The 21,462-nt window shown below is 46.1% G+C and overlaps 1 protein-coding gene across 5 annotated transcripts in view; it reads left to right on the top strand.

The window, feature by feature from the left end:
• Window positions 1-20,363, top strand: part of Dnajb6 (DnaJ heat shock protein family (Hsp40) member B6) — a 47,727-nt gene extending 27,364 nt beyond the window's left edge. For 2 of the 5 annotated variants that reach the window (XM_052172941.1, XM_052172939.1), the window contains exons 7-10: window positions 631-772; window positions 1,754-1,824; window positions 15,345-15,671; window positions 19,043-20,363. In XM_052172941.1, the coding sequence (XP_052028901.1) occupies window positions 631-772; window positions 1,754-1,824; window positions 15,345-15,671; window positions 19,043-19,125 (623 nt within the window). In that variant the 3' untranslated portion in view covers window positions 19,126-20,363. The other 3 variants (XM_052172942.1, XM_052172943.1, XM_052172938.1) reach the window with 3 other exon arrangements.
• The last annotated feature ends 1,099 nt before the right edge of the window (window positions 20,364-21,462 follow it).

The following is a 21,462-nucleotide window of genomic DNA, read 5'->3' as shown; positions in this document are numbered from 1 at the left end:
TTCTTGGGATGGAACTAAGGTCATCAGGTTTTAATGGCAAGCACCCCCAACACACACACACACACACACACACACTCTCTCTCTCTCTCACACACTCACACTCATATCCATTATCTCTCCCCCCCCCCCCCCCCAAAAAAAAAGTAGCTAATAGACTATGACAGTGATTTCTGGGTATGGCCTTAACTGTTCACCAGCATGTGTTGACTCCGCCCCCAGCCCTTAAGTCTCATTCTGTAGATGAGGATGGTCTTGAGATTATGGGGATCCACCTGCCTCTTCATCCCACATGCTTGGATTAATTTAAGGGTATGTGCCACATTAGGACCTCGGCAAGTTGTTCTCTGAGGCAGCTTTTGGGAGAAATAATTAGAAACAAAACATTTGAGCATGATTGTGTATGTGCAGGCACTTTTGTAGGGAATACCTGGCATGCATGGAGATGGAGAGGGCTTTGCAGTTCTCCTAACTTGTGGGTAGAGCAGCATTCAGGCTTAAACTAGTTAAGTACCTCACCCGCTTTTTCAGCTTACTTAGCTCCCTTTGAGGCTTACGAATTTGGAATTCAGTAATTTTTGTGTGAATCTTAAAGTATGTTGCTTTTAACAGTCCTTTTCTGTTTCTTTTTAGGCTTTACTCCATTTGGGTCACTAGGCCATGGGGGTCTCACATCATTCTCTTCAGCGTCATTTGGTGGCAGTGGAATGGGCAACTTCAAGTCAATATCAACTTCAACTAAGATAGTTAATGGCAAAAAAATCACTACAAAGAGGTATTTTTCTTAATTTATACACTTACTTTCGAGGCAGCAAATTCAGCTAGACCAGGAATTCACCTAGACCAGCTTGGCCTCAAATTCACAGGGATCCACCTGCCTCTGCCTCCAGTGCATTAACTGCTTAGCTGGGGTCTTGAATTTCTTGATTCTTCTGCCTCCTGAGATTACAGTGCTGAGGCTTGAAGTGTAGGATCTCACCCATTCTAGGCAAGTTCCCTACTAACTGAGCTATAGCACCAGCCTGTTACTATTATTGTCATCACTACCACCTCCACCACCCCCACCACCCCATTATCGTTGTTTCTCACTTAAAGGTTTTAGTTTTTTGAGACATTGGCAGACCTAGATGGCATTGAACTCCTAACCCTACTGCTTGTCTTCCTAGTGAGGGTTAATAGGATTAAAGTCATGCTTATCACATGTAGCTTAGTATTTTGTTCGTAGTAGCAGGGTACAATGGTACAGTATTTCATATGCATGCATAGCTCCCAGAGCTGATGTATCAACAGTGTGCTTAATTTCTAAATCAGCTAAAGCTATAAAGCTTTGAATATGTGCTTAATTTTTCCATTGCATACCAGTGTGTGGTCATTTGTCATGAGCTTCCCTGGCATTGTCAGTGTCAGAAAGTGAAAGTGGCTGTCTGAGCAGGAAAACCTCAAGACAGACAGAGTTGGGCTGAGACAGACCACTTCGCCACACTCCAGCCCCAGCTTTACTCTTTGTGGTTAGTAACATCTCATGTATAGTAGTTGAGTCCAAACTTAGTTTTGGCAGGATAGGAATTTTAGGAAGAACTCTTGAGCTTAGTTTTCATGGGTCTGTTATATAAATTCTCAAATATTATAAAAAAGCTTTTTTTTTTTTTTTTTTACTTCTAAGGACTGAGCCCAGGGCCATAAGATTGCCAGGAAAAATCTTGCTTGCTATACACTTCATTTGAACAGAGGTTTCTAAATGGGTCATTTCTTACAGAATTGTGGAGAATGGTCAAGAAAGAATAGAAGTTGAAGAAGATGGACAGTTAAAGTCCTTGACGATAAATGGTAAGGAGCACCTGCTACGCTTGGATAACAAGTAATTCAACGCACGCATTTAACAGAAATGTTAAACCATAACAAGCACCATTTGAGGAATAACAGGAACTTTTTTTTGAAGATTTCAAACGAACTCGACTTTCTGTATAACTGTACCTAATCTAAAGTATTTATAAAACAGCTCATTGGAGCGCCTGTCAGATTTTTGAGTTTGTTGTTGGGACCACAAAATAGGACCTTTCTTTTTCTTTTGTCTTTAAAATTGTTGTAATCTCTGTATGCACTTTGCTTTAAACAAAACGTAATCTGAGGTGAGCCTGTGACTCTTGAGTAGTGCTAGGACGAGACTGTCTAACACCAGCATGGATCTGCTTCCCTTGTGTTGAATTGTGAGTGACTAGTGTCAGTCTGCTGTGAAGTTAACTGGCCAGGTGAATCTTCTACAGAAATATTTCAATTTTATTTTCAGTATTTAGTGATGAAAGCTATTACTGCATCAATGGTAATAACATTTCTGGTTTAGTGTAAATGTTTTCTAGTTGTGCATGGATGCTGGCAACCTCATCAGTTTGAAAATGTTTAAATATGTAATGTTAAGCTTAGGTTTAAAAAAGCTGGTTATTTGGGTTTTTTGTCATTTGCTAAAAAAAAAAAAAAAGAAAATAAATGCGAATGTGTTTGGTGCATTCTTTCATCAGTGGGTTCTGTGGCCTTCTTGTGTCTGTGTGATTTTGTGCCTGAGCTTTTAAGTGTCACCTCATTAGTGCTTCCTTCTGTCCAGGGGTGGATGCTGAGCAATACTGACCTGTAAACATGAGCAACACCTTGGTGTGATTTGTAGGGGTGGGTGTGGGAGCGGAGAGTATATAGTGACTGCATAAACAATGAGCAGCACTTTATTAATAGCTGTCAGGTTAGGGAACACCGCTGGGGATTGGATCTAGGGCTTGATGCAGGCTACATAGGTTGCTTCTCATCTATATTTTGAAATATATTTTAAGCAGCTCAGTCTATCTAGCCTTGAACTTCCTGCCTTTACCCCAAGTGCAGGGATTATAGGCATGCTCCCCATGCCTCGTTATTATAGAGTTTAACATTTTAACATTTGTGTGAGGAAAAGGAACTGGTTCAAAGGTTTTCATTGTGAAGGATTTTGAAGATTTTTAGGGATATAATTTACAGAAGATCATTTCAGGGCAGGGCAGTATACTTGGAATATCAAGGTATGATTAAAGAACCAGTAAACATAAACTTATTTCATTCTGCAAGAACAACCTGTGATTATGATAATTCAAGCTAAAAGATCAGTTAGGCGATAGTACACTAACTAAATTTACACTTAAAGCCCTGTTCCACCATTTAAGAAGTGAGTAGTATAGATTCTTTCTGATGTGTAAGGATCCTGACACTTCTGGAATAAGGAATAGAAAGTTTTATCTCAAAGTGAATGAGGGCAGAGGATGAGTCACTTGAACATGTTAGGAAACTGCAAAGTTTGACAGTGGGCAAGCGCCTTCTGCTTTGATTCACAGTAGTTTGTGACCTGTTAATACAGGCTTTCTAGTTTAGTGTAAATTACAGATGTTTTCTAGTTGTGCATGGATGCTGGCAGCCTCGACAGTTTGACTATTGTTTAAATATGCAACGCTAAGCTTAGGTTTAAAAAAGCTAATTTGGGTTTTTGTCATTTGCTTAAAAAAAAGAATAAATTCAAATGTGTTTGCATTCTTTCATGAGTGGGGTCTGCAGCCTTGTGTCTGTGTGATCCTCTTGATAAGTGGATGATACAAAAACACTCTGGTGTTGCCTAATGATATGGGAATGAAAAGGAGTGAGCCAGCAAGTACTGGGCCTTGGTTTTGGTTTTGTCATGTGTGAGTACACCTAGGATATTGGAGCTTGAAGCATTGGAGGTCACACAGCACACCTGGCCCAAAGATGGTTGGTGGTGGAGGAGGATAGCACATGGACCAGTGTTTGACTCTTTACACTCTTTGTCACTCTTTGTCCTGTTCATTCTTCCATTGCTGGGTGTGTAGACTCACTTGTTCCCAGAGAGCTGAATCCCTAGGAGCATGCCACTTTTGGGAGGGTTCCAATTACTGTGTAGTGATAGTGTTATTCACCAGTGACTTGCTATCCTTTGCTACGTTAGTCATAGAAAATCTGTGAGGGTGTACGCAGTTTCTACACAGGGTCATCCTCAGTAGCTAGCTGCTGTGTGCAGAGCTACTGTGTGGTATCTGCGTTTTGTGAATTCTCTTTGCCTCAATCATTTTCTTCTATGTCTCTCAACTTGGTTTGAGTGAAGGATTGTTTTTTTTTTTTAATAACAAAAGTTCTAGGGTTGATTCTGGGGCTAAATGGCTTGTATTACTGATATGTAATTTTTACATATAATTATAAATCAAATCAGTCTATGATATATATATAGACTGAACCACAATACTAATGCCATTAACTTGTGGAAGGAAGTTCAGGGAAGATTTCAACTGCAGCACGTAATCAGTCTGGGCAAAGGTTCTCAACTTGTGTGCCTATATGGGGAATATCCAGGTGCTCAGGCTTGAGGGGCAGTGGGAGGAGCCTCTTATATTTTGCTCCTTTTTTTTTTGTTTTTTTTTGTTTTTTTTGTTTTTTTTTTTTTTTTGTTTTTTTGTTCATCACAGTGCAGGTACATTTTAAGAAATGTCTCTTCCAGAATTATTTTCTAGGAGGTGGTGATGATAGAGGGTCTCATTTTCCCCCGCCCTTTACCCCCAAGTGCAGGGATGATTTGCAGGCAGCATCAGCTCGCCTGTAAATGTTTGTGTTTTGCTTTTGAAATAGCATCTCACTATGTATGTAGACTAGACTGTCTTTGAAATAGCATCTCACTATGTATGTAGACTAGATTGTCTTGGAACTCAGACATACCCATCTCACTTCTGAGTACTAGGATCTAGGATTAAAAGTGTACAAACCATCACTCCTAGCCTTTTTTTTTTTTTTTGAGCCAGGGTTTCTTATGTAATCTTGGCTGTCCTAGAACTAGCTCTGTAGACCAGGTAACCTCAACGTCAGCAGGACACTGTATGAAAACCTCTGTGGGGTGGGGAGGAAGTACTGGGGAATGTTGAAATACTTTTCTCAAAGGCTTAAAAGAATTATTCTGCATTTGTGTTTGTGCCTGTTTCTCCATGTACACTGTATATATGTTAAAAAAACAAACAAACCATTTTCTCTTTTCCATTATGTGGGATTTGAGGATTCCCCCAAGTGTTGGTGTTAAGGATATGCTCTACCACTGTCCCAGCTATACTGTCCCAAATGTTTGAGTGTGTTGTAGAAAATATTTAATCTCAGCAGCTTCTGCCCCACCTTTGATCATTCAGTTCCTGGATAAAAGACTCATAACTTTTATTATGTACAATAAGCCTTAATCAGCACTAGAGCTGGACAGATGTCTATTCTCTATGCTATTAAAGTCTATTTCTCTAGTGATAACCCCTGAGTTATATTTTTACATGGGATGCTCTTAACTACTTGGCCAGCCCTCATGGCCATGGTTTCTTGACTCTTAACCCATGTCTGTTTTCTCCTCTCTCCACCTCTTCTTTTCTCCTCGTGGTCTTCTCTGATCTTAAGGCCAGGAACACCAATTTCCACCTATCAGTTCTGCCCAGCAATAGGATGAAGGCATCTTTATTCAGTCAGAAATAACTTGGTTTGGGGCAGGGTCACATAATATCATCTTCTCTGGGGCAAGCAGCTCTTGGGCTGTACATAGCATTCCAGTACATAGCAACAGACCAGATTTCAGCATGGTATGTACATGCTATAATTATTTTGTGGAAAAATAACTTTCAGGAGTCTTGTCTTTCACCACATGGGACTTAGGGATCCAACTTAGGATGTGGGATGTGGTAGTAGTAAGTCCTTGCTGAGCCGCCTGGTGGCTGCTCCTCTTATAAACTTGCCAGCAGTTATTAGCATGTAACCTGATTTTATTTTTTAAAATGCTTACATTTGTTGAGTTCATGCCACTGAGTGTGTGTGGGGGGTGGGGGGGGAGGTGAAGTTCAGGACAGTGTGGAGGAATCCTGGGGGTTGAACCTTTACCTGTTGAGGCATCTTGCTACATCAGTTTTTACTTTGATAATTGGTTTATAGGGTTTGTTTCTGTTCCAAGTGTGCCTTGTAATTCAGTGTTGTCATTGTCATCTTCCTCACCCCCAAGGGCAGCTCACATTAAGCATTTTTATGTTGACTTACCTTTTAAAATTCACTCTTTAGGTTTATGCCTGTTTTCCTTGCATTTATGTTTGGCATTACATGTATGCCTGTTGTGTTGCTGTGTGGGTGCTGGGAATGACTGCTGAGATTGAACCCAGGTCTTTTGTGGAGCTGTAGTCTCTTCAGAAATACCACATGTATTCACACCTTTCTTTTGACACAGGGTTGAATGGAAACTTGCTGTGTAGACTACACTGGTCTAGAACTGGTAGATCTGCCTTCCGAGCTCTGGGATTAAGAGTGGTCTGGCCTTCCCACTTCACCCTTAGGGCCGAGTTACGGGGTAGGGGCTTGATATTTTATCAGGGCCTGGCTTAGCAAGATTTCAGGGTTTTTTTTTTTTTTTTTTTTTTCATGTTCAAGTGTTGGCAGAATTTAATGACTACTGTATGTAAGCTTGTCATTGTTGATTTTTAATTTTATGTGAGTGTTGTCTGCATGTATGCTTGTGCACCATGAGTATGCAGTGCATGAGGAGGTCAGAAGAGGGCATTAGATCCCCTGGAATTGGAGTTACAGACCATATGACCGAGAGTTCCTCTGGAAGAATGGCAGGTGCTTTTGAACCAGCTCTCTCACCCCTGTTCTTAGTTAAAAAAATATATATATAGTTTACATTCATGTAGCCCTACACTGTTAGGGTGACAGTGGGTTTAAAATAAAACTATAGGTATTTTGCCTATATATGTCTGTACTATGAATGTCTAGTGACTTTGGAAACAGAAGAGGAGTTACAGAGGAGTTACTGCCGTGTGGATCCTGGGAATAGAATCTGGGTCCTCTAGAAGAGCAAGTACTGTAACTGCTGATCTTTGTTTCTCAGCCCCAGGATTTGGTTTGGATTACATATTTCAGTATGCACTGAAATTATATATAATATATTTCAGTTCCATGCACTCATGTAAGCTCAAGAGCATGCCTTGGATTCCTTAAAGCTGGAGTTAGATGAGACGTGGTGATGAGGTTGTTGTGGCACTGGGAACCAAACTGTTCATCTGGGAGAATACCAAATGCTGGCGAGCCATCTCTCCAGCCCACTGACAGCATTGTATGCCATGACAGGTTGCGCTTAGAAAGACTAATATAAAAAAAAAATGTGCCCTTTTCAGCCAGATGGAGGTGGCAGACACCTTTAATCCCTGATTTTGGAGATAGAAGCTGGCTGATCTCTGAGTGAGGTCAGCTTGGTCTCTTCAGAGTTTAGTTCCAGGACAGCCAGGGCTTTTGAGAAACTTTTTTTTATTGAGAAATTTTGTCTGAGTAAAACAAAACAAACAAAACCAAACAAACAAGTCTTCTTTCTACCAGCTTTTAGGAAATAGAACCTGAAATGTATCCATTTTCTTTGGGACATTTTTCAATAATGGATAGCTTTGATACCCAGAACATAGAATGAGCTGGGAGATAGGTGTCTAGGCATGTCTGTGGAGGATTCTTTTGATCATTTGTGGTGAGCACCTGCACCTGCACCAGTGGTAGGCATCATTCTGTGGCTGGGACACAAATGGTCAACATTCTGTGCTGCTCTTCTACCCTACTGTCTGTCATCACAGCGGCAGGAAGAGACGCCACTCTCCTGGGGGTGGCCAACCTGCTGCTTTACTGCCTCTAGCTTTCCAGTGTTTGGGTGGTCTAGGAGGACAGCTGGTTTTGACATCTGCTTGGCCTTACAAGATTCATTTCAGCTGTGTTTGTGTCCTGTTATTTTCTCATCATTAGTGTTGGTACCACTTGGTCTACAAGGTTTCTGGGGCTGAAAGGGGAAAATGCAGCAGATAAGCCAGTGATCACAGGCAGAGACAGAAGAGGAGAGTTCCAATTTGTTTCCATTCCTTGATGGATAAACTATCAACACAGTAAGAGTCAAACATAAATACTTAAATTTTGAGATTTCAAGGCTTTTCTGGAACTCTAGAACCCCAACTCAGGAACTCTAGAACCCCAACTCAGACATGTGCCTGCCTTTATGTCCTGAGTGCTGGGATTAAAGCATTGTTTGGTTTTTAGGAGCAAATTTATAACTGTTGAGCCGTTTCCTCAGCTCCAAAAGAATTTACTAAGTGGCATCTGCATCTGGTTTATGTCCAGCAACTTTCAGTCCTGTTTGCCTTTTTACTGGTGAGCATGTGGCAGAGGGAAGTGAAGTCTGGCTCTGCTGCCTGGGTTCAGGAAGATGCCTGCATGGGCCCCCTAAGGTCTGGCTCTGGTCCTACAAGAGGCATTCAGGAGTGGCCACAGCTGTGAGGTGTGGGGAGTTGCTACACAGCGTAGTCTTGTAACTAACAACATTTGGCCCCAGACATGGGAACAGTTGGTGTTTTTAAGTGCCAGCCCCACTGGCCTGAGAATTGGGCTATGGGCACCCTTATTCAGGGCTTTGGTGGGTATGACCAGTGTGGCTGCTGTGCCATAGGGGAGGGGCAGCATCACATGGAACTGATATTTCAGGTTAGGGCACTCCAACTTCACCTGGCTGCTATGGCACCCAGAAGAAGCTCAACTGGTGCTTTTCATAGTTTTTAACCACAGAGGTGGGGTCTCTACCCTGGAACTCATATTTGTGGAACTCAGCTCCTGCCTTAGCATCCTAAATGCTGGGATTATAAGTGTCACCCGGCTCACCAGTTATTTTCATAATTGCTCTGTGTATCTCTAACCCCAGAGGACATAGCCTTTAAATAGTCTCCATAAGGCTGAAGATGTTACTCAGTGGTAGGGTGCTTGTGCAGCCTGAGTTAGAGGTAAAATTATTGTCCTGTTTGAAATCAGTGCTTTAGGGATTCCCTTGTTTGGTTTCTTTCTTTCTTTCTTTCTTTCTTTCTTTCTTTCTTTCTTTCTTTCTTTCTTTCTTTCTTTCTTTCTTTCTTTCTTTCTTTCTTTCTTTCATTTCTTTCTTTCATTTCTTTTTTTTTTTTTTTTTGATTTGGTTTTTCTCGAGACAGGGTTTCACTGTGTAACTCTGGCTGTCCTGGAACTCACTCTGTAGACCTGACTGGCCTCAAACTCAGAAATCTGCCTGCCTCTGCCTCACAGAGTGCTGGGATTACAGGCGTGTGTCACCACCTCCCGCCCAGCTGATAACCTGGTTTCTAAGTCTGATGAACTGTGAAACTTTTGCCTACCTGTGCGTTTCATGACTCTTCTGTACTAATGGCGGTTTCCTAAGATGGACCTGTTGTCTCTCCCCTTGTACATACTTTTCTTTCTCCCTTGCACCTTCCTTCATTCCAGGCTGTTTTTATACATGCCTCACTTGGTCTTCTGAGTTCTGGCTGCTCAAGTGTGTCTTCTCACAGATGTCCCCACTCTGTCTCATTCGAGACAGAAGCTGCAGAACTTGTTTGAAATAATACAGCACTGAGTAGTCTAAGAACAAGAACCCTGTGTCCCAGTCCTGGCACATGTTTGACACCAGTGAGCTCACGTCTTGTGAGCCAGCAGGAGATACAGGTGAAATACTGGGTTGGTGATGGTAGTGACTCAGTGAAATTGACTCGTGGACTTGGGGAGGAGGCTGTGTGAAGTCAGCACCCACATTTGGCTGAACTCAGTGGGATCTGAAGTCTCCACACTCATGTGACAGCTGCCCAGTATTTCTGTCTCAGCTTCTGGATGACCTCAATGTCTTGGCTTAGGCAGAACAGGGGTTTGTTTTCAAATTTCATTTAATTTGTTTTTCCAAGGCATATGTTTATTGGTGTGTTTCATTCCCAGAGTGGAAAAGAAACATGAGGTCTCATAACCCAGGATGTAGCTCAGTCCTTGACCTAGGCTCTGGTTTGGATCCCCAGCATCAGAACAACCCCACTTAAAAAAGGCGAATATGGGGCTGGAGAGATGGCTCAGCCATTAAGAGCACTGACTGCTCTTCCAGAGGTTCTGAGTTCAATTCCCAGCATTAAATTAATTAATTCATTAATTTGTTTATATGTGCATGTGCAGAAGATGGAGGGGCCTTCAGGAAAGGGGTCATTGGGCTTGAAGCAAGTACCTTTGTTCTGAGCTTTCCTGCTGGCCCCACTTCTGTAAATACTAAAGGTAAAGCACATGATGCAGGTGGCTTTGTGTGTGAGATGAGTTAAATGTAGCAAGCCTAGGGTCCTCACTGAGACTCGGGGTGCACACCGGCGCTCCTTCCTGGCCACACCACACATGTAGGAGTCCATGCTGACACCTTTCAAGGGCAGGTTCTTTCTAGAGACTGGTGGCTGCTGCCATGGGCTGCATTTAAGCCATGCAGGTTTTGGCAGATTGCCTATGGCCTTGCAGCTGTGGGAACCTCTGGGTTTCAGGAACCTGAAAGGTATGACAAAATTGAGGTTAAACTTGTTTGTGGAGTTGGACCTATGTCCTTCCCTTGGGTTCTGATGTGTTCTGTCAAAGTACTGTCTTGTTGCAGCTGTAATTTTCTGTTAGCATGGGTCTTACTCAATACTTGGACTATAGGTGTTCTTGGGGTTATTACATCCAAGTCTGATATGTTAAATTGTGAGGTTAAACTTTTGTTTAATCCATATCTGTTAAGGGAATAGAGCACAGCTGGTCAGTTGAAGGGTTCCTCCTGCAGTCTTTCAATATGAATACTGTCTAATGTCAGACTATGCAGACCCATCTTTGATTGTGTCCTGGAATGCTCTGCCTTCCTAACTTGGGTGGATACTAGGCTCCTGGCATCTGGGTTCCTGGGAGAGGCAGCAGACCATAGTGTAAACTGGGACCACACCATCCTTACTTCAAAGAAGCCAGCATCGAGGACAGCTGGTAAGAGTTTATGGCAGTGGGTATCAACCTTCCTACTGCGCAACCTTTTAATACAGTTCTTATGTTACGGTATGCCCCAGTGAAATAAAAGTATTTTGTTGCTACTTCATAGCAGTACTTTTGCTATTGTGAATGGTAGTAACATAAACATCTTATATACAGGGTATCTGATAAGTAACCCTTGTGAGGGGGTTGTTTGAACCCCCACCCCCTCCCTAAAGAGGTCCTGACAGACCAGCTGACAAGTGCTGGCTTACTGCGCTGTTTGGTTTTGATGGCACTTTTCCCCTCGTGGATACTGTGCCATTCAACCTTTTTTACAGGTTTTCATTCTTTAAACATTTTTTTTTGTCCTGGGTATGGAATCCATGATGTCCGTCACTAACCTGTCACAGACCGCGCGCACACACCTGTCTCTGTACACACTCTAACAGCTCTGTTAGTATAGAGCTTGCTGTGAAGGCTGTGGTTGGAGCCAGTCAACTCACTGTAAATGAGGAGTGATATGCTTTGGCCCAGGATATAAAGATGGCAGGAATAGTCCTCACTCACTGCCAGCCTCTCAAAGCTTGCAGGACATCTCCGCATTGAGGAGTAAGGGTGAAGGTGCTGGAGCCGAGGTGCTCGCCATCATTTTGAAGGTGGTGGAATAATAATTATCTGCAGCTTTATGTGTTTCCACCATAACAGGACAATAAAAGGCAATTTCCATGGGTTATTGGTAGGCACGCCATGAAGCCAAAGAACCGAGGACTCGGGACTGGAAGTTCTCAGGCGAGACAGGAGCACCATTATAGGGGTAGAGTGTGAAAGTCAAAGCATGGTACTTGAGAGAAACTGGTGTGCTGTGAGAGCTCTGCAGTCCCCAGGGCCATCTGTATTTGGTCTGGATCTGGGTTTGTGCTGAGGTCAGTAGCCCAGCCCAGCTTCTTCCCTGTGCATGGATTGCAGACTGGGTAATATCCCTGACAGCAGTGGTTGTGCTGTGTCTGCTGGGTCCAAATTGCCATAGAGGCAGGGTTGCTAAGTGGACAGGTCACAGGTTTTGTCATTATTTTGTCCTTTGTATGAGGACAGCTGGGAAGAGTGCTTGGACACATACATGTAGGGAGTGCCTAGTGAGGATGACCGAGGAAAGATGACCTGATTTCCTACCTTCATTACTGGCCCAGGCACTTGAGTTTGTGGGACCCTGTGTCCTGTGTCCCCATGCTCTTGAGTGCTGGGCCACAGGCAGGGAAGTTCCTAGTGGGGATTTCAGGAAAGCCCTGAGAGCTAGGTGGCACTCTGAGCAGCAAGGTGGCATTAGGCTGCCAAGAAGTAGTGGCCTTGTGCTTTGAGTCCTGAGCTCCTAGGTTGCTAGTTACCTGTCATAAGAACAAGGTCCAGGTTCTGGACACAATGTTAGCTTTTTGCTACTCTTAATTCTTTTCCCCCCTTTTCTAAGCTTAGTTCTTTCTAAAATCATTACATTTATTTGTGAGTGAATGAGGGGTGTGTGTGTTCATGTACACGCAAGTGCAGCTCAGAGGACAACCTGAGAATTGCTTCTTTCCCATGAGGGTCCTGGGGATCGTCTTCAAAGCATCTTTACTCTCTGAGCCACCTTGCCATTTGCCAGTCCTGAGATAACCAAAAGTCAGCCATCAACTCTGGATGTTTAGTTGTTTTAACTCTTCAACAGGTAAGCACACAACTCTTTGAAGGTGCTCTAAAGTCAGGATAAGGAGTGTAGGGGGTGCAAGTGAAGAGAGTCTGCAGTGAGAAGCTGCCATCCTGTGACTGGCTTTCCTGCTGTAGATAGCCCTCTGAGAGCCAGAGTGTGGAACGAGCCCGCCCAACAAGGGTGGTGAGTTGGTGACACGCCTTCACCCAGGGCCAAGGCCAAGGCCTTTGCGCGACTGTTAGGGCATGTGCTTATTTCCCTGGGGGATTGTGCCTTTGGGTGTGTCTAGGTGGGGCCTGCAGATCCAGCAGGCCTTTTGGGAAGGGTGTTCATGAAGCAGGGTGTGGGGAGCGCCCTGTCTCCCTCCCTTGTGCCTGCATGGGAGCTTGGTTCTGGATAGACCTGAGGATATCTGTTTTGGTACTGAGGTAAGTGAGAAGACAAGCAAGAGGCTGCTGTTTGGAGGCTCAGCACAGTGTCCCCAAAATAAAGGTTTGGCAGCAGTTGTATGGGGTATCACACATGGCTTCCTTCACAAGTTACAGTAGGGCAACATGCTCAGCCCTTTCTTTCTCCTCAGCACACCTTCCTCCCCTCCCTTACTGTGATGTAATGGGGTTGTTATATAGCCGCATTTTGTAGTTCCAGGCTGGCTTAGAACTGTTCCTAGCTCCCCCCCCCACCCCCCACCTGCCCCACAGGGTTTCTCTGTGTAACAAGCCCTGGCTGTCCTGTCCTGCATTTGTAGACCAGGATGGCCTTGAACTCAGAGATTTGCCTGTCTCTGCCTCCTGAGTATTGGGATTAAAGGCAGGTGACACCTTGCCTGGCCTGTTTGCTTTTTGAAAAGGTCTTGCTATGTAGTCCAGAGTGGCCTCCAGTGCACTGTCATTCCAACACACTGTTAGTGTTGATTACAGCAGGTATGAGCATGCCTGCAGGGAATTTACAGGCATGGTTCTCTGTTCAGCAGAGAGTAGTCTGGCTTGGAGTCTGTCTGGGCTTTCTTTATGTGCTCAGTCTCTCTATAGTGCTGGAACGACTGGCCAGCTGTGGGGCACACCAGGGATAGTTGACAATACCCTCAAGGCATCAGGTGAGCACATTGTCTTCACATATGCCATTATTTGTATCATTCAGATTCTGAATCTTGTCGTCAGCACGTACCCACCATTACCGCCTAAGTTGTCAGGAAGTGTGTTGCAGACCAGCAGAGGTTTGGTGTTTGTTTCACCCATGGGGTGGTGCTGCACCTGTTCCTACCCTGTTCCACTGTGTCTTTCCTCAACAGTCTTTGAATAGTGTTTCAGCCTGGTACCTGAACATGAGGTGGTGCGTGGTAGTTCCTTCCCATGGCCCCCCAGATCTTAAATTTTACTTTCATTCAGACATGTTTGCTGAACTTGCAAAGCTTGCCCGTGCCACATTTTGCCCTCCACCCAGTGCAGAAAGTGTTGCTCATCAGGATCCCCAGGTCTGGCAGAGCATTTGGGATGGGTGAGAACAATGGGGTGGAAACAGTGCTTCTGGACAGGCTGGAGCTGCTGGCTTACCTTTGTACATGGTTGGTTCAATGAGTGCAACATGGAGTCTATCTGATTCACTGAATGCCAGTAAATAGCCAGGTGCCTTGGTGAGGCTCCCATGTTCAGTGACTCGTGACCCTGAAGCCTCAGATGTGATGTATTACCCCAGTCCCTCCCTCCCTCCCCTCCCCTCCCTCCCTCCCTCCCTCCCTCCCTCCCTCCTTCCTTCCTTCCCTCCGTCCCTCCCTCCGTTGTTTGATTTATTTATTTGTTTTATTTTGAGACAGGTTTCACTGTGTAGCCCTCGCTGTCCTTGAACTTACTTTGTAGACCAGGTTGGCCTGCCTCTGCCTCCTGAGTGCTAAGACTAAAGGCAAGTGCCATCTCCCAGCTGCATTATCCTGATTCTGGCAGGTTGTGGCAGGTTCTGCTGTTACCTACCAGGCTTCTCCACAAGCCTGGCTCCTGCAGAACCTGGGTCCATGGGAAATGTCCAGATGAGGGCTGATTTCAAATACCACATTGCCCTGAGCTCGGTGTCTCCGGGGATGAAGAGGGAACCTGCATGTGGGCGCCTGTACCATTATTGATTTACTTCCAAAGAACGGCAGCTCTGCATGTCTCTGGCTGAGCTGACACATAGGCTGCAATGGTGGTTGCAGGGCAAAGGTTCATCCTGCTGAGCTCAGTGTCTAGAATGGAGAGCCTCCATTTTTATGCCTGGTGTACATAACAGCGCTCTTACTCAGTTACAGGGAATAGAAGTTGCTTTCTTATTTTCAGTGTCCATCTAATGTGTAAAACCTTGTTTCTGTTTTGCCTTCTGAATGATGGTGGGGTGGAGTGTTGTGGATGGTGTGGTGCAGGTGTGAAACTTCTGGGAGATGGCCTGAGGCCGGGCTCAGTGGGCAGAGTGAGTGCCTGAGGCTTCCACAGTCCTAAGCCACTTCATGCTTGTGTAGAGGTGGTGTTGGCCACTTTGCAGGGCTGACTTGTTGGGTTGGCAAGAACCATGTTAAGTGGTATTGGCTAGGCCTAGGCCTTGATTGTTGAGCTGAGAATCTGGATGATGATGATACGACAGAGAGACAGTTGATTTCCCTGGGAGTGTTTTCTTCCCCACTGTGGGAAGAGAATGTTCAGGCCCAGTAGTGCAGTGGAGGGAGTGGATGGTTTCCTCTTTTATAAATGTATAGTGGCAGTAAAGATGGAGCCATTTCTGGGGAAAGAAGGCGTGTGAAGCCTTCTGCTTCCATGGGGAGCTGAGGCTCACAGCTCTCCCTGGTGTGCTGTGTTTTCAGGTGTGGCCGACGAGAACGCCCTTGCAGAAGAATGCCAGCGGAGAGGCCAGCACACACCAGCTCTGGCCCCTGGTCCGGCCCCAGCACCAGTCCGGGTCCCCTCCCAGGCCCGGCCCCCGGCCCCAACTCCAGCCCCAGCTCCAGCCCCACCTCCAGCCCAGACTCCGGCCCCTTCTGTCAGCACCCGCCCACAGAAGCCACCTAGGCCTGCCCCTGTGGCCAAACTTGTGTCTAAAAGCAACTGGGAAGATGAAGAGCAGGACAGGCAGCGGGTTCCTGGCGACTGGGATGCCCCTATGACCTCAGCAGGTGTGCAGAAGGGAGCTGGTACGGAGCACCCCCAAAGCGTTTTGCCCCCAGATCCAGGAGAGCAAGCACAGAAGTCAGTCCTATGTTGCTGCATTCTGACCTGAGTGGGCATGGGGAGCTGGGGGTAGGTGGCAGGCCTGCCAAGAAGGGACAGAGAGGATACCTGTGTCCAGCTCACCTCCCACAGCTGCTCTATGTATGGCCTAGCTGCGTGGTTCAAAGCCAACCCCACGATTAAAACAGGGGTCCCCGTATTCTAATGTGTATGGAGTATATTGTCTGGGTTAGGTTGGCTGCTAGGGAATTGCCAGGTACTGCTTTCCGATCTATAATTTGATTCTAGAGCTTGGATTCTGTCACTTAACCTGATTTGCCCCAAGACCACTTGCACACTTACTAACTTCACTCTCCAGACAGAAGGCTCCAGCCATGCACCCAGTAGAGTTATCTCAGGTGAGCCATAGGTGAAGGTGGAGGCCTGGCTCCTCCCTCTGTTCATGGTGGGATTGTCCACCATCTACCTCTCCCCTCAGCCGGTAGCTTGTATCTCTCCAGGATTATTACTCATAGAACATTCTGGGAGCTTGGTGTGTACACACAGAGCTTTTCAGTCAGCCCCACCCCTGCATCAGTGCAGTGTTATTGTCCATAAGTGAGACAAGTTTGTACCTGTGGCTATACAACACTCCAGGCCAAACTACAGAGATGGGGTTTTGTGGTCTATGTCACGGTGTGTTGCAAAGTGCTTCAAGCAGAAAACAGAGGGCAAAGATCTATTCCTTTTCTTTTCAGAAATTTGTGTTAAAGTCAAGCCCTCAAGCCCCTTTGGTTTTCTTCTGGTCCTTCAGGGTTCTACAAGCAGAAGCAGACATAGTGCTTTGGCGTTACTAGAATTTTGGGTCACCAGCTTAGTTACCTTGCTGTGGAGGGATGTCAGCAAAAACAGATGGGTGACTGGACTCTGTGCGGCTCAGTGGCTGTGGATCCCTCCCATGAACACTGTTTCAGTGCTGGGTGAGCCCACGAGGATTGGAAAGGGTGGTAAGAGAAACAGACCAGAGCAGCCTTGGAGACTTTGGCACCCTCCCCCACACTTGTTTTAAAGGTGCTGAAGCCTGGCTAGGAGGTGCCATGCCAATCTTCTGGTTTCTAGACGATATATAGGGACAGGCCTGGCTGCAGAGCCTCTTTATAGTACGTAGGCCCCCACGGCAGAATCTGGACAGGAAGTGTGACAGACTGCAGCATGTGGCCATTTTCTAGGCCCTGCCCATGCCTCTTAGCCAAAGGTGACAGCCAAGACTGATCTGGAGACAGAGTTTAAGAATAACAAAGTGCTTTCACTGTGTTGACCTGTCAGTGCAGATCCAGACTGTGTGTGTGTGTGTGTGTGTGTGTGCGCGCGCGCGCGCATGCGCGCGTGCATACACACGAGTGTGTAGTAGTAAGCTTGTGGATCCTAGTAGAAATCTTGCATAACAGGCTGGAAAAGCTATGAGAGAGGTGGTCTCCCTGTGTCCTCTGAGTCTGGAGCCAGAGGCACTGCCAGCGTGGCTCTGGGTGTGGCTGGCACTTCCTCTGCTTTGTCCCTTTACTCTTTCCCCCAAAATAACTCCCCATGTTTTAAGTTACAGAGCCATGCTTTTCTATAGAAAAAAATGTAACCCTTCACTTGCCCTCTCTCAGAGATGATGACAGGAATTGACGTGGGGTTCTCCAAACTGCTACACAAGGGTTTGGCTTAACTAAATGAAAACAGAGGCCCATTGGGAGAGAAATTAGAAACAGCTACTGTACAAAAGTGGTTTCTGTTTCCACAGCAAAACTGTGACCTGGGCAGCATACCTTGTTCTGTGCTGCAAGCTACTGTCCTCTGGCTAAAGCCTTTGCAAAGTCTGGTCCTCTGTTGTTGGGATCGAGGGGAACAAGTCCAGACTTTAACATGAGAGCCACTGTTGAAGAACTAAGATGAGGGGCTTTGCTGTTAGTAGTTTTGGTTGGGTTTATAAGGCTTGGACAAGTTTTCCTAAAAATTCACACAAGGAGAAATTCGGTGCAAGCCATCCATCCCAGTTGCAGCTCCCAGTGGTTGTCAGTCATGGAGCTGCTGGGTACAGCCTGGTGCAGCCTGGCTGGTTGGCATCAACAAGTGGAGTTTCCTAGAAGAAAACAATTCCCACTGAGCTGTCTTTCTAGAAAAAGATTTACTGTGCAATGTAAACCACATTGGACTGTCAGGAGTTTCATGGGTTGGTCTGTGGTCAGCCAGAATAGCCATGGTCCAGACTGCTGGTGATGAACCGAGAACTAAATGCAATTTGATTTGCTGGGTGTGTGTGTGCGCGCGTGCGCGTGCGGATGCGTGTGTGCTGTGGACTGCCTGCATGCTTGGTTAGCTCTGTATTGCTGGGCCATGGGTTCAAGATATGCAGGCTTTTTTCCCCCCTTTTTTACTTTTTTTGCAGGCTATTCTGTACCCTTGAAAGTTTGTTCTGCAAAGGGCAAGCTGCCTTTTGGAAAAGGGAGATTAGTGGCTTTTTGCGTTTGTGGATTCCACACACAACATGATCATTAAAAAGAAATTCAACATGAGAAGTCATGAATTAAAGAACAAGCATTCGCTTCCTTCTTCCTGCTCAGCTTGGCTCTGCCTGTGGGGTGTGGCCCTCTTCCCAGAGCATGGCCTGCATCTCAGAGCCTGCATCCAATCCTGCTGTTGGCCTGCTTTCCTTCTCCAGCCCCCAGCTAATCCATGTGGTGAGATTTAGGTGGATCTCAGCATGGGAATTTTGAGGTGTCTGTGGGCATGCCATAGATTGGGGGTCTGAGATCTCTTGTGGCTCCTGTTCAACACCAGGCCCACATCCCACCTACTCCATGTAGCCAGGGTCTGAGCCTCTGTCAGTCTTACCATGGCCTAGGTTGGCAAGGTCAAGTATCTGTTAGCTTTAATGACATGAAAACTTAGAGAGACTTTTTTTCACGATAGAAAAATTAGAAAGAATGGACTTCCCATTTCAGAAGGCAGCTGTGGAGGGTGTCTGATTGACTTGGCTTCGTAGATGACAGGGTTGTACATTTTACAGGTAGGGCCTTGGCTGGGCCTCTGAGGAGCCTTTTCCACAGAGCTGGTTCTGTGGCTGGGCTGCTGGGTAAATGTAGGATGCTTGCTGTGGGTTGCACACTTCCCTGTGTGGTGGTGACATTCTGGGAGCAATATGGAAAGTTTAGCATGCTATTCCAAACAGTTCGTGTTTCCTTTTTGATGTGGACACCATAAATGACTGTTGTGTTGCTTTCTTTGTACATGGGGAAGTGTCTAGTGAGTGGCCCACCTCATGGGGATGCAGTTGCTGGTGTGCAGTGTTTCACAAGCCATGTTTCCTTAGGGCTCAAAGAAGGTGGCAAGAGGAAGAAGCAGAAGCAGAAAGAGGACTCGAAGAAGAAGAAGTCGACCAAAGGGAACCACTAGGCTGGACTTGGTGGCAGCCACGGCAGCCGCGCTCATGTGTGTGTGTGTGTTGCGCATGCGCACAGCAGCGGCGTCCTTTTAAGTGCCGCCCAGGGTCACTTCGCTTAGCAGGATTATGGACGTGTGCCCACGGATCGGTAGGATCAGGGATGTTGGAGACGGAGGCAACAATCCCGGGTGGTTTGTGACACAGCCTCAGCCTTGTAACTCTGCTTTTCCCCAACACTAAATCCATAGCGTTTTCCTCGAGTTGTAAGGGTCTGCCTCGTTCTTTTCAGCAGCCCCAAGCCCTGCTGTGAGCTCTGAGGTATTTGTAGTTGTAGGATTCCATAGAGTCCAATAGGGATCTGGGTATGTGTTCATGATAGACTGCCTCCTGGCGGCGGTACAGTGCGCAGGTTTAAGTACAGTGGACCGTACGGGTAAAGTGAGCAGTGCCTTCAGCCATGGGTGTCAGGATGCTTTTGATTCAGAGTACTCTGGCAGCACAAAGGCCATGAGGAGCCACTTGAGATGTAGAGTCTTTCCTTATTTATTGTTCAACTTCTAACCTTCTCCAGGTAGTCAAAAATTGACACCAAATATAGTCTAGTTTTTGGAAAATCTCATCTTTTCTTCTTGGAGAAATATTTGTCCTTTTTCAGTCAAAAGGTTTTGTTTAGCAATATCATTTCTAGTAATGATAGGTCAGTGCTACTGGCTATTTACACAAACACACAGCACACAGAGGTGCATGCAAATTAATCAGCTATGAAGCAAGAAGCAGATAATGGCCCCTTCCCAAGCTTCATCCTGTCACAACTCGTGCCATGCTGTCACCTAACCTGTGGTTTGCACTGAGCACCAGGTAGATCTGATGCCAGCTCACTTCTGTGCTGCACGTGCCTCTTGGGGCTGTGTTCCTTCCTGTTGGCCATGAGGTTCTGTTGTTTGAACTTTGTCCCCTTGGAAATGAGCACATTATAAAAAGTGTTGGTGAGCTTGAGATGGGTCCAGCAGTGTGGAAAGGGAAAGTTTTGTGAGTTATGGGCACTGCTGTAGCCAGGAGCTGGGACAAGGTCACTTGGGTTTTGCAGAAGTGACAATGAAGTGTTTGCTGTGTTTGCTTGGTTCTGGTGGGAGGTGGTGTGGGCATTTATGGAGTGTGGATTGGTGTTAATGTGTGCTGTGGAAATGTGACCCTAAAGGAGGAATGTATTTTAGTGCTACTGACGTAAATAAAATGTAAGCGTCACTGAGTCCAGCTCTCTTGTGGTCATTCCCTGTCTGTAAATTTCACTGTTACTATGAAAAATAAAAGCAGGCCTTGTATTTTTTTTAATCCAGTTTTATACACTTAATTATTTTGTGTGTGCATATGCAGGGTGTGCTCTGGGGCCTGGCAGAAGAGGGCAGACAGCTTGGGCCTTGCCCTCTCCTTCTGCCTGTGTCTTCTGGGGGCCCATTTTAGGTGGTCAGACTTGGTGGCAAACATTTTGACCTACTGAGCCTCCTCACCAGCTCCTACATTTTCAATTCTGGAAGATAAAGTGACATTTCAGGGGGAAGATGTGTTGCTGTCCCATAAGGGTCAGTTGTCCTGGAGTGAGCATGGCTTTTTGGACTAGCAGCCTGAGTAAGCATGCCAGGAGCGTGGAGAACAGGCACGGACAGGAATGTGACGTTAGTGTCCTGCTCAAGTGTGCAGTAGCAAAATGGAAGGTGCTTGGACGCCTGTGTGAGAGGCCACTTCAGCCACTCAGACCCCAGTCTAGCTGTTGATGTCATGGTCAACAGAGGTTTTAGGGACAGAGTCACTATTTCAGCCACAGCAACTAAGGCGTGTCACAGGTATGTACCCAGTAGGCCACCCTTAGCCCTAGCCCTAGCCCTGAGTCTTTGCATTTCTTCAGGTGGCCTGGCTTTCCAGATGAACTCTGCCCAATATGATAGCTGGCAGGAAGGAGCCAGTGTCTATTTAGGGCTTGCCGTGCACACATAGGCCAGTGCTTAGATGAAGAGACACAGAAGAGCTGTGGGACCAGGGCTGCTGTTCCATACGTGGGCTGGTGCATTACACAGTCAGCCCTATGTGTTCTGTAATTTGCAGTATGCTAGCCAGTCCAGGCTGATTACTGCCTCCTGACGTGACTCCCGCCAGAGGGGCAGTGAGTGTAGAATAGGGGTAAACTGTGCATCTCCAGTGACACATTTTGTGATCTTGCATGTGTGAGATGAAAGGTGGAACTCTGGGTATGGAAATGCCCAGCGGGGCTGGGGAGAGGGGAGCCTGGAGAGATCAGGACCATGCCCAGGATCTGCCTGGTACGTTCTGGACGCTCCCACCCTCTTTGTGAA

Source organism: Apodemus sylvaticus, chromosome 2, assembly GCF_947179515.1.
Source record: "Apodemus sylvaticus chromosome 2, mApoSyl1.1, whole genome shotgun sequence".
Lineage (NCBI taxonomy): Eukaryota > Metazoa > Chordata > Mammalia > Rodentia > Muridae > Apodemus > Apodemus sylvaticus.
Note: the sequence above shows the minus strand (reverse complement) of the source record. Positions and strands in the feature narration are given on the sequence as shown.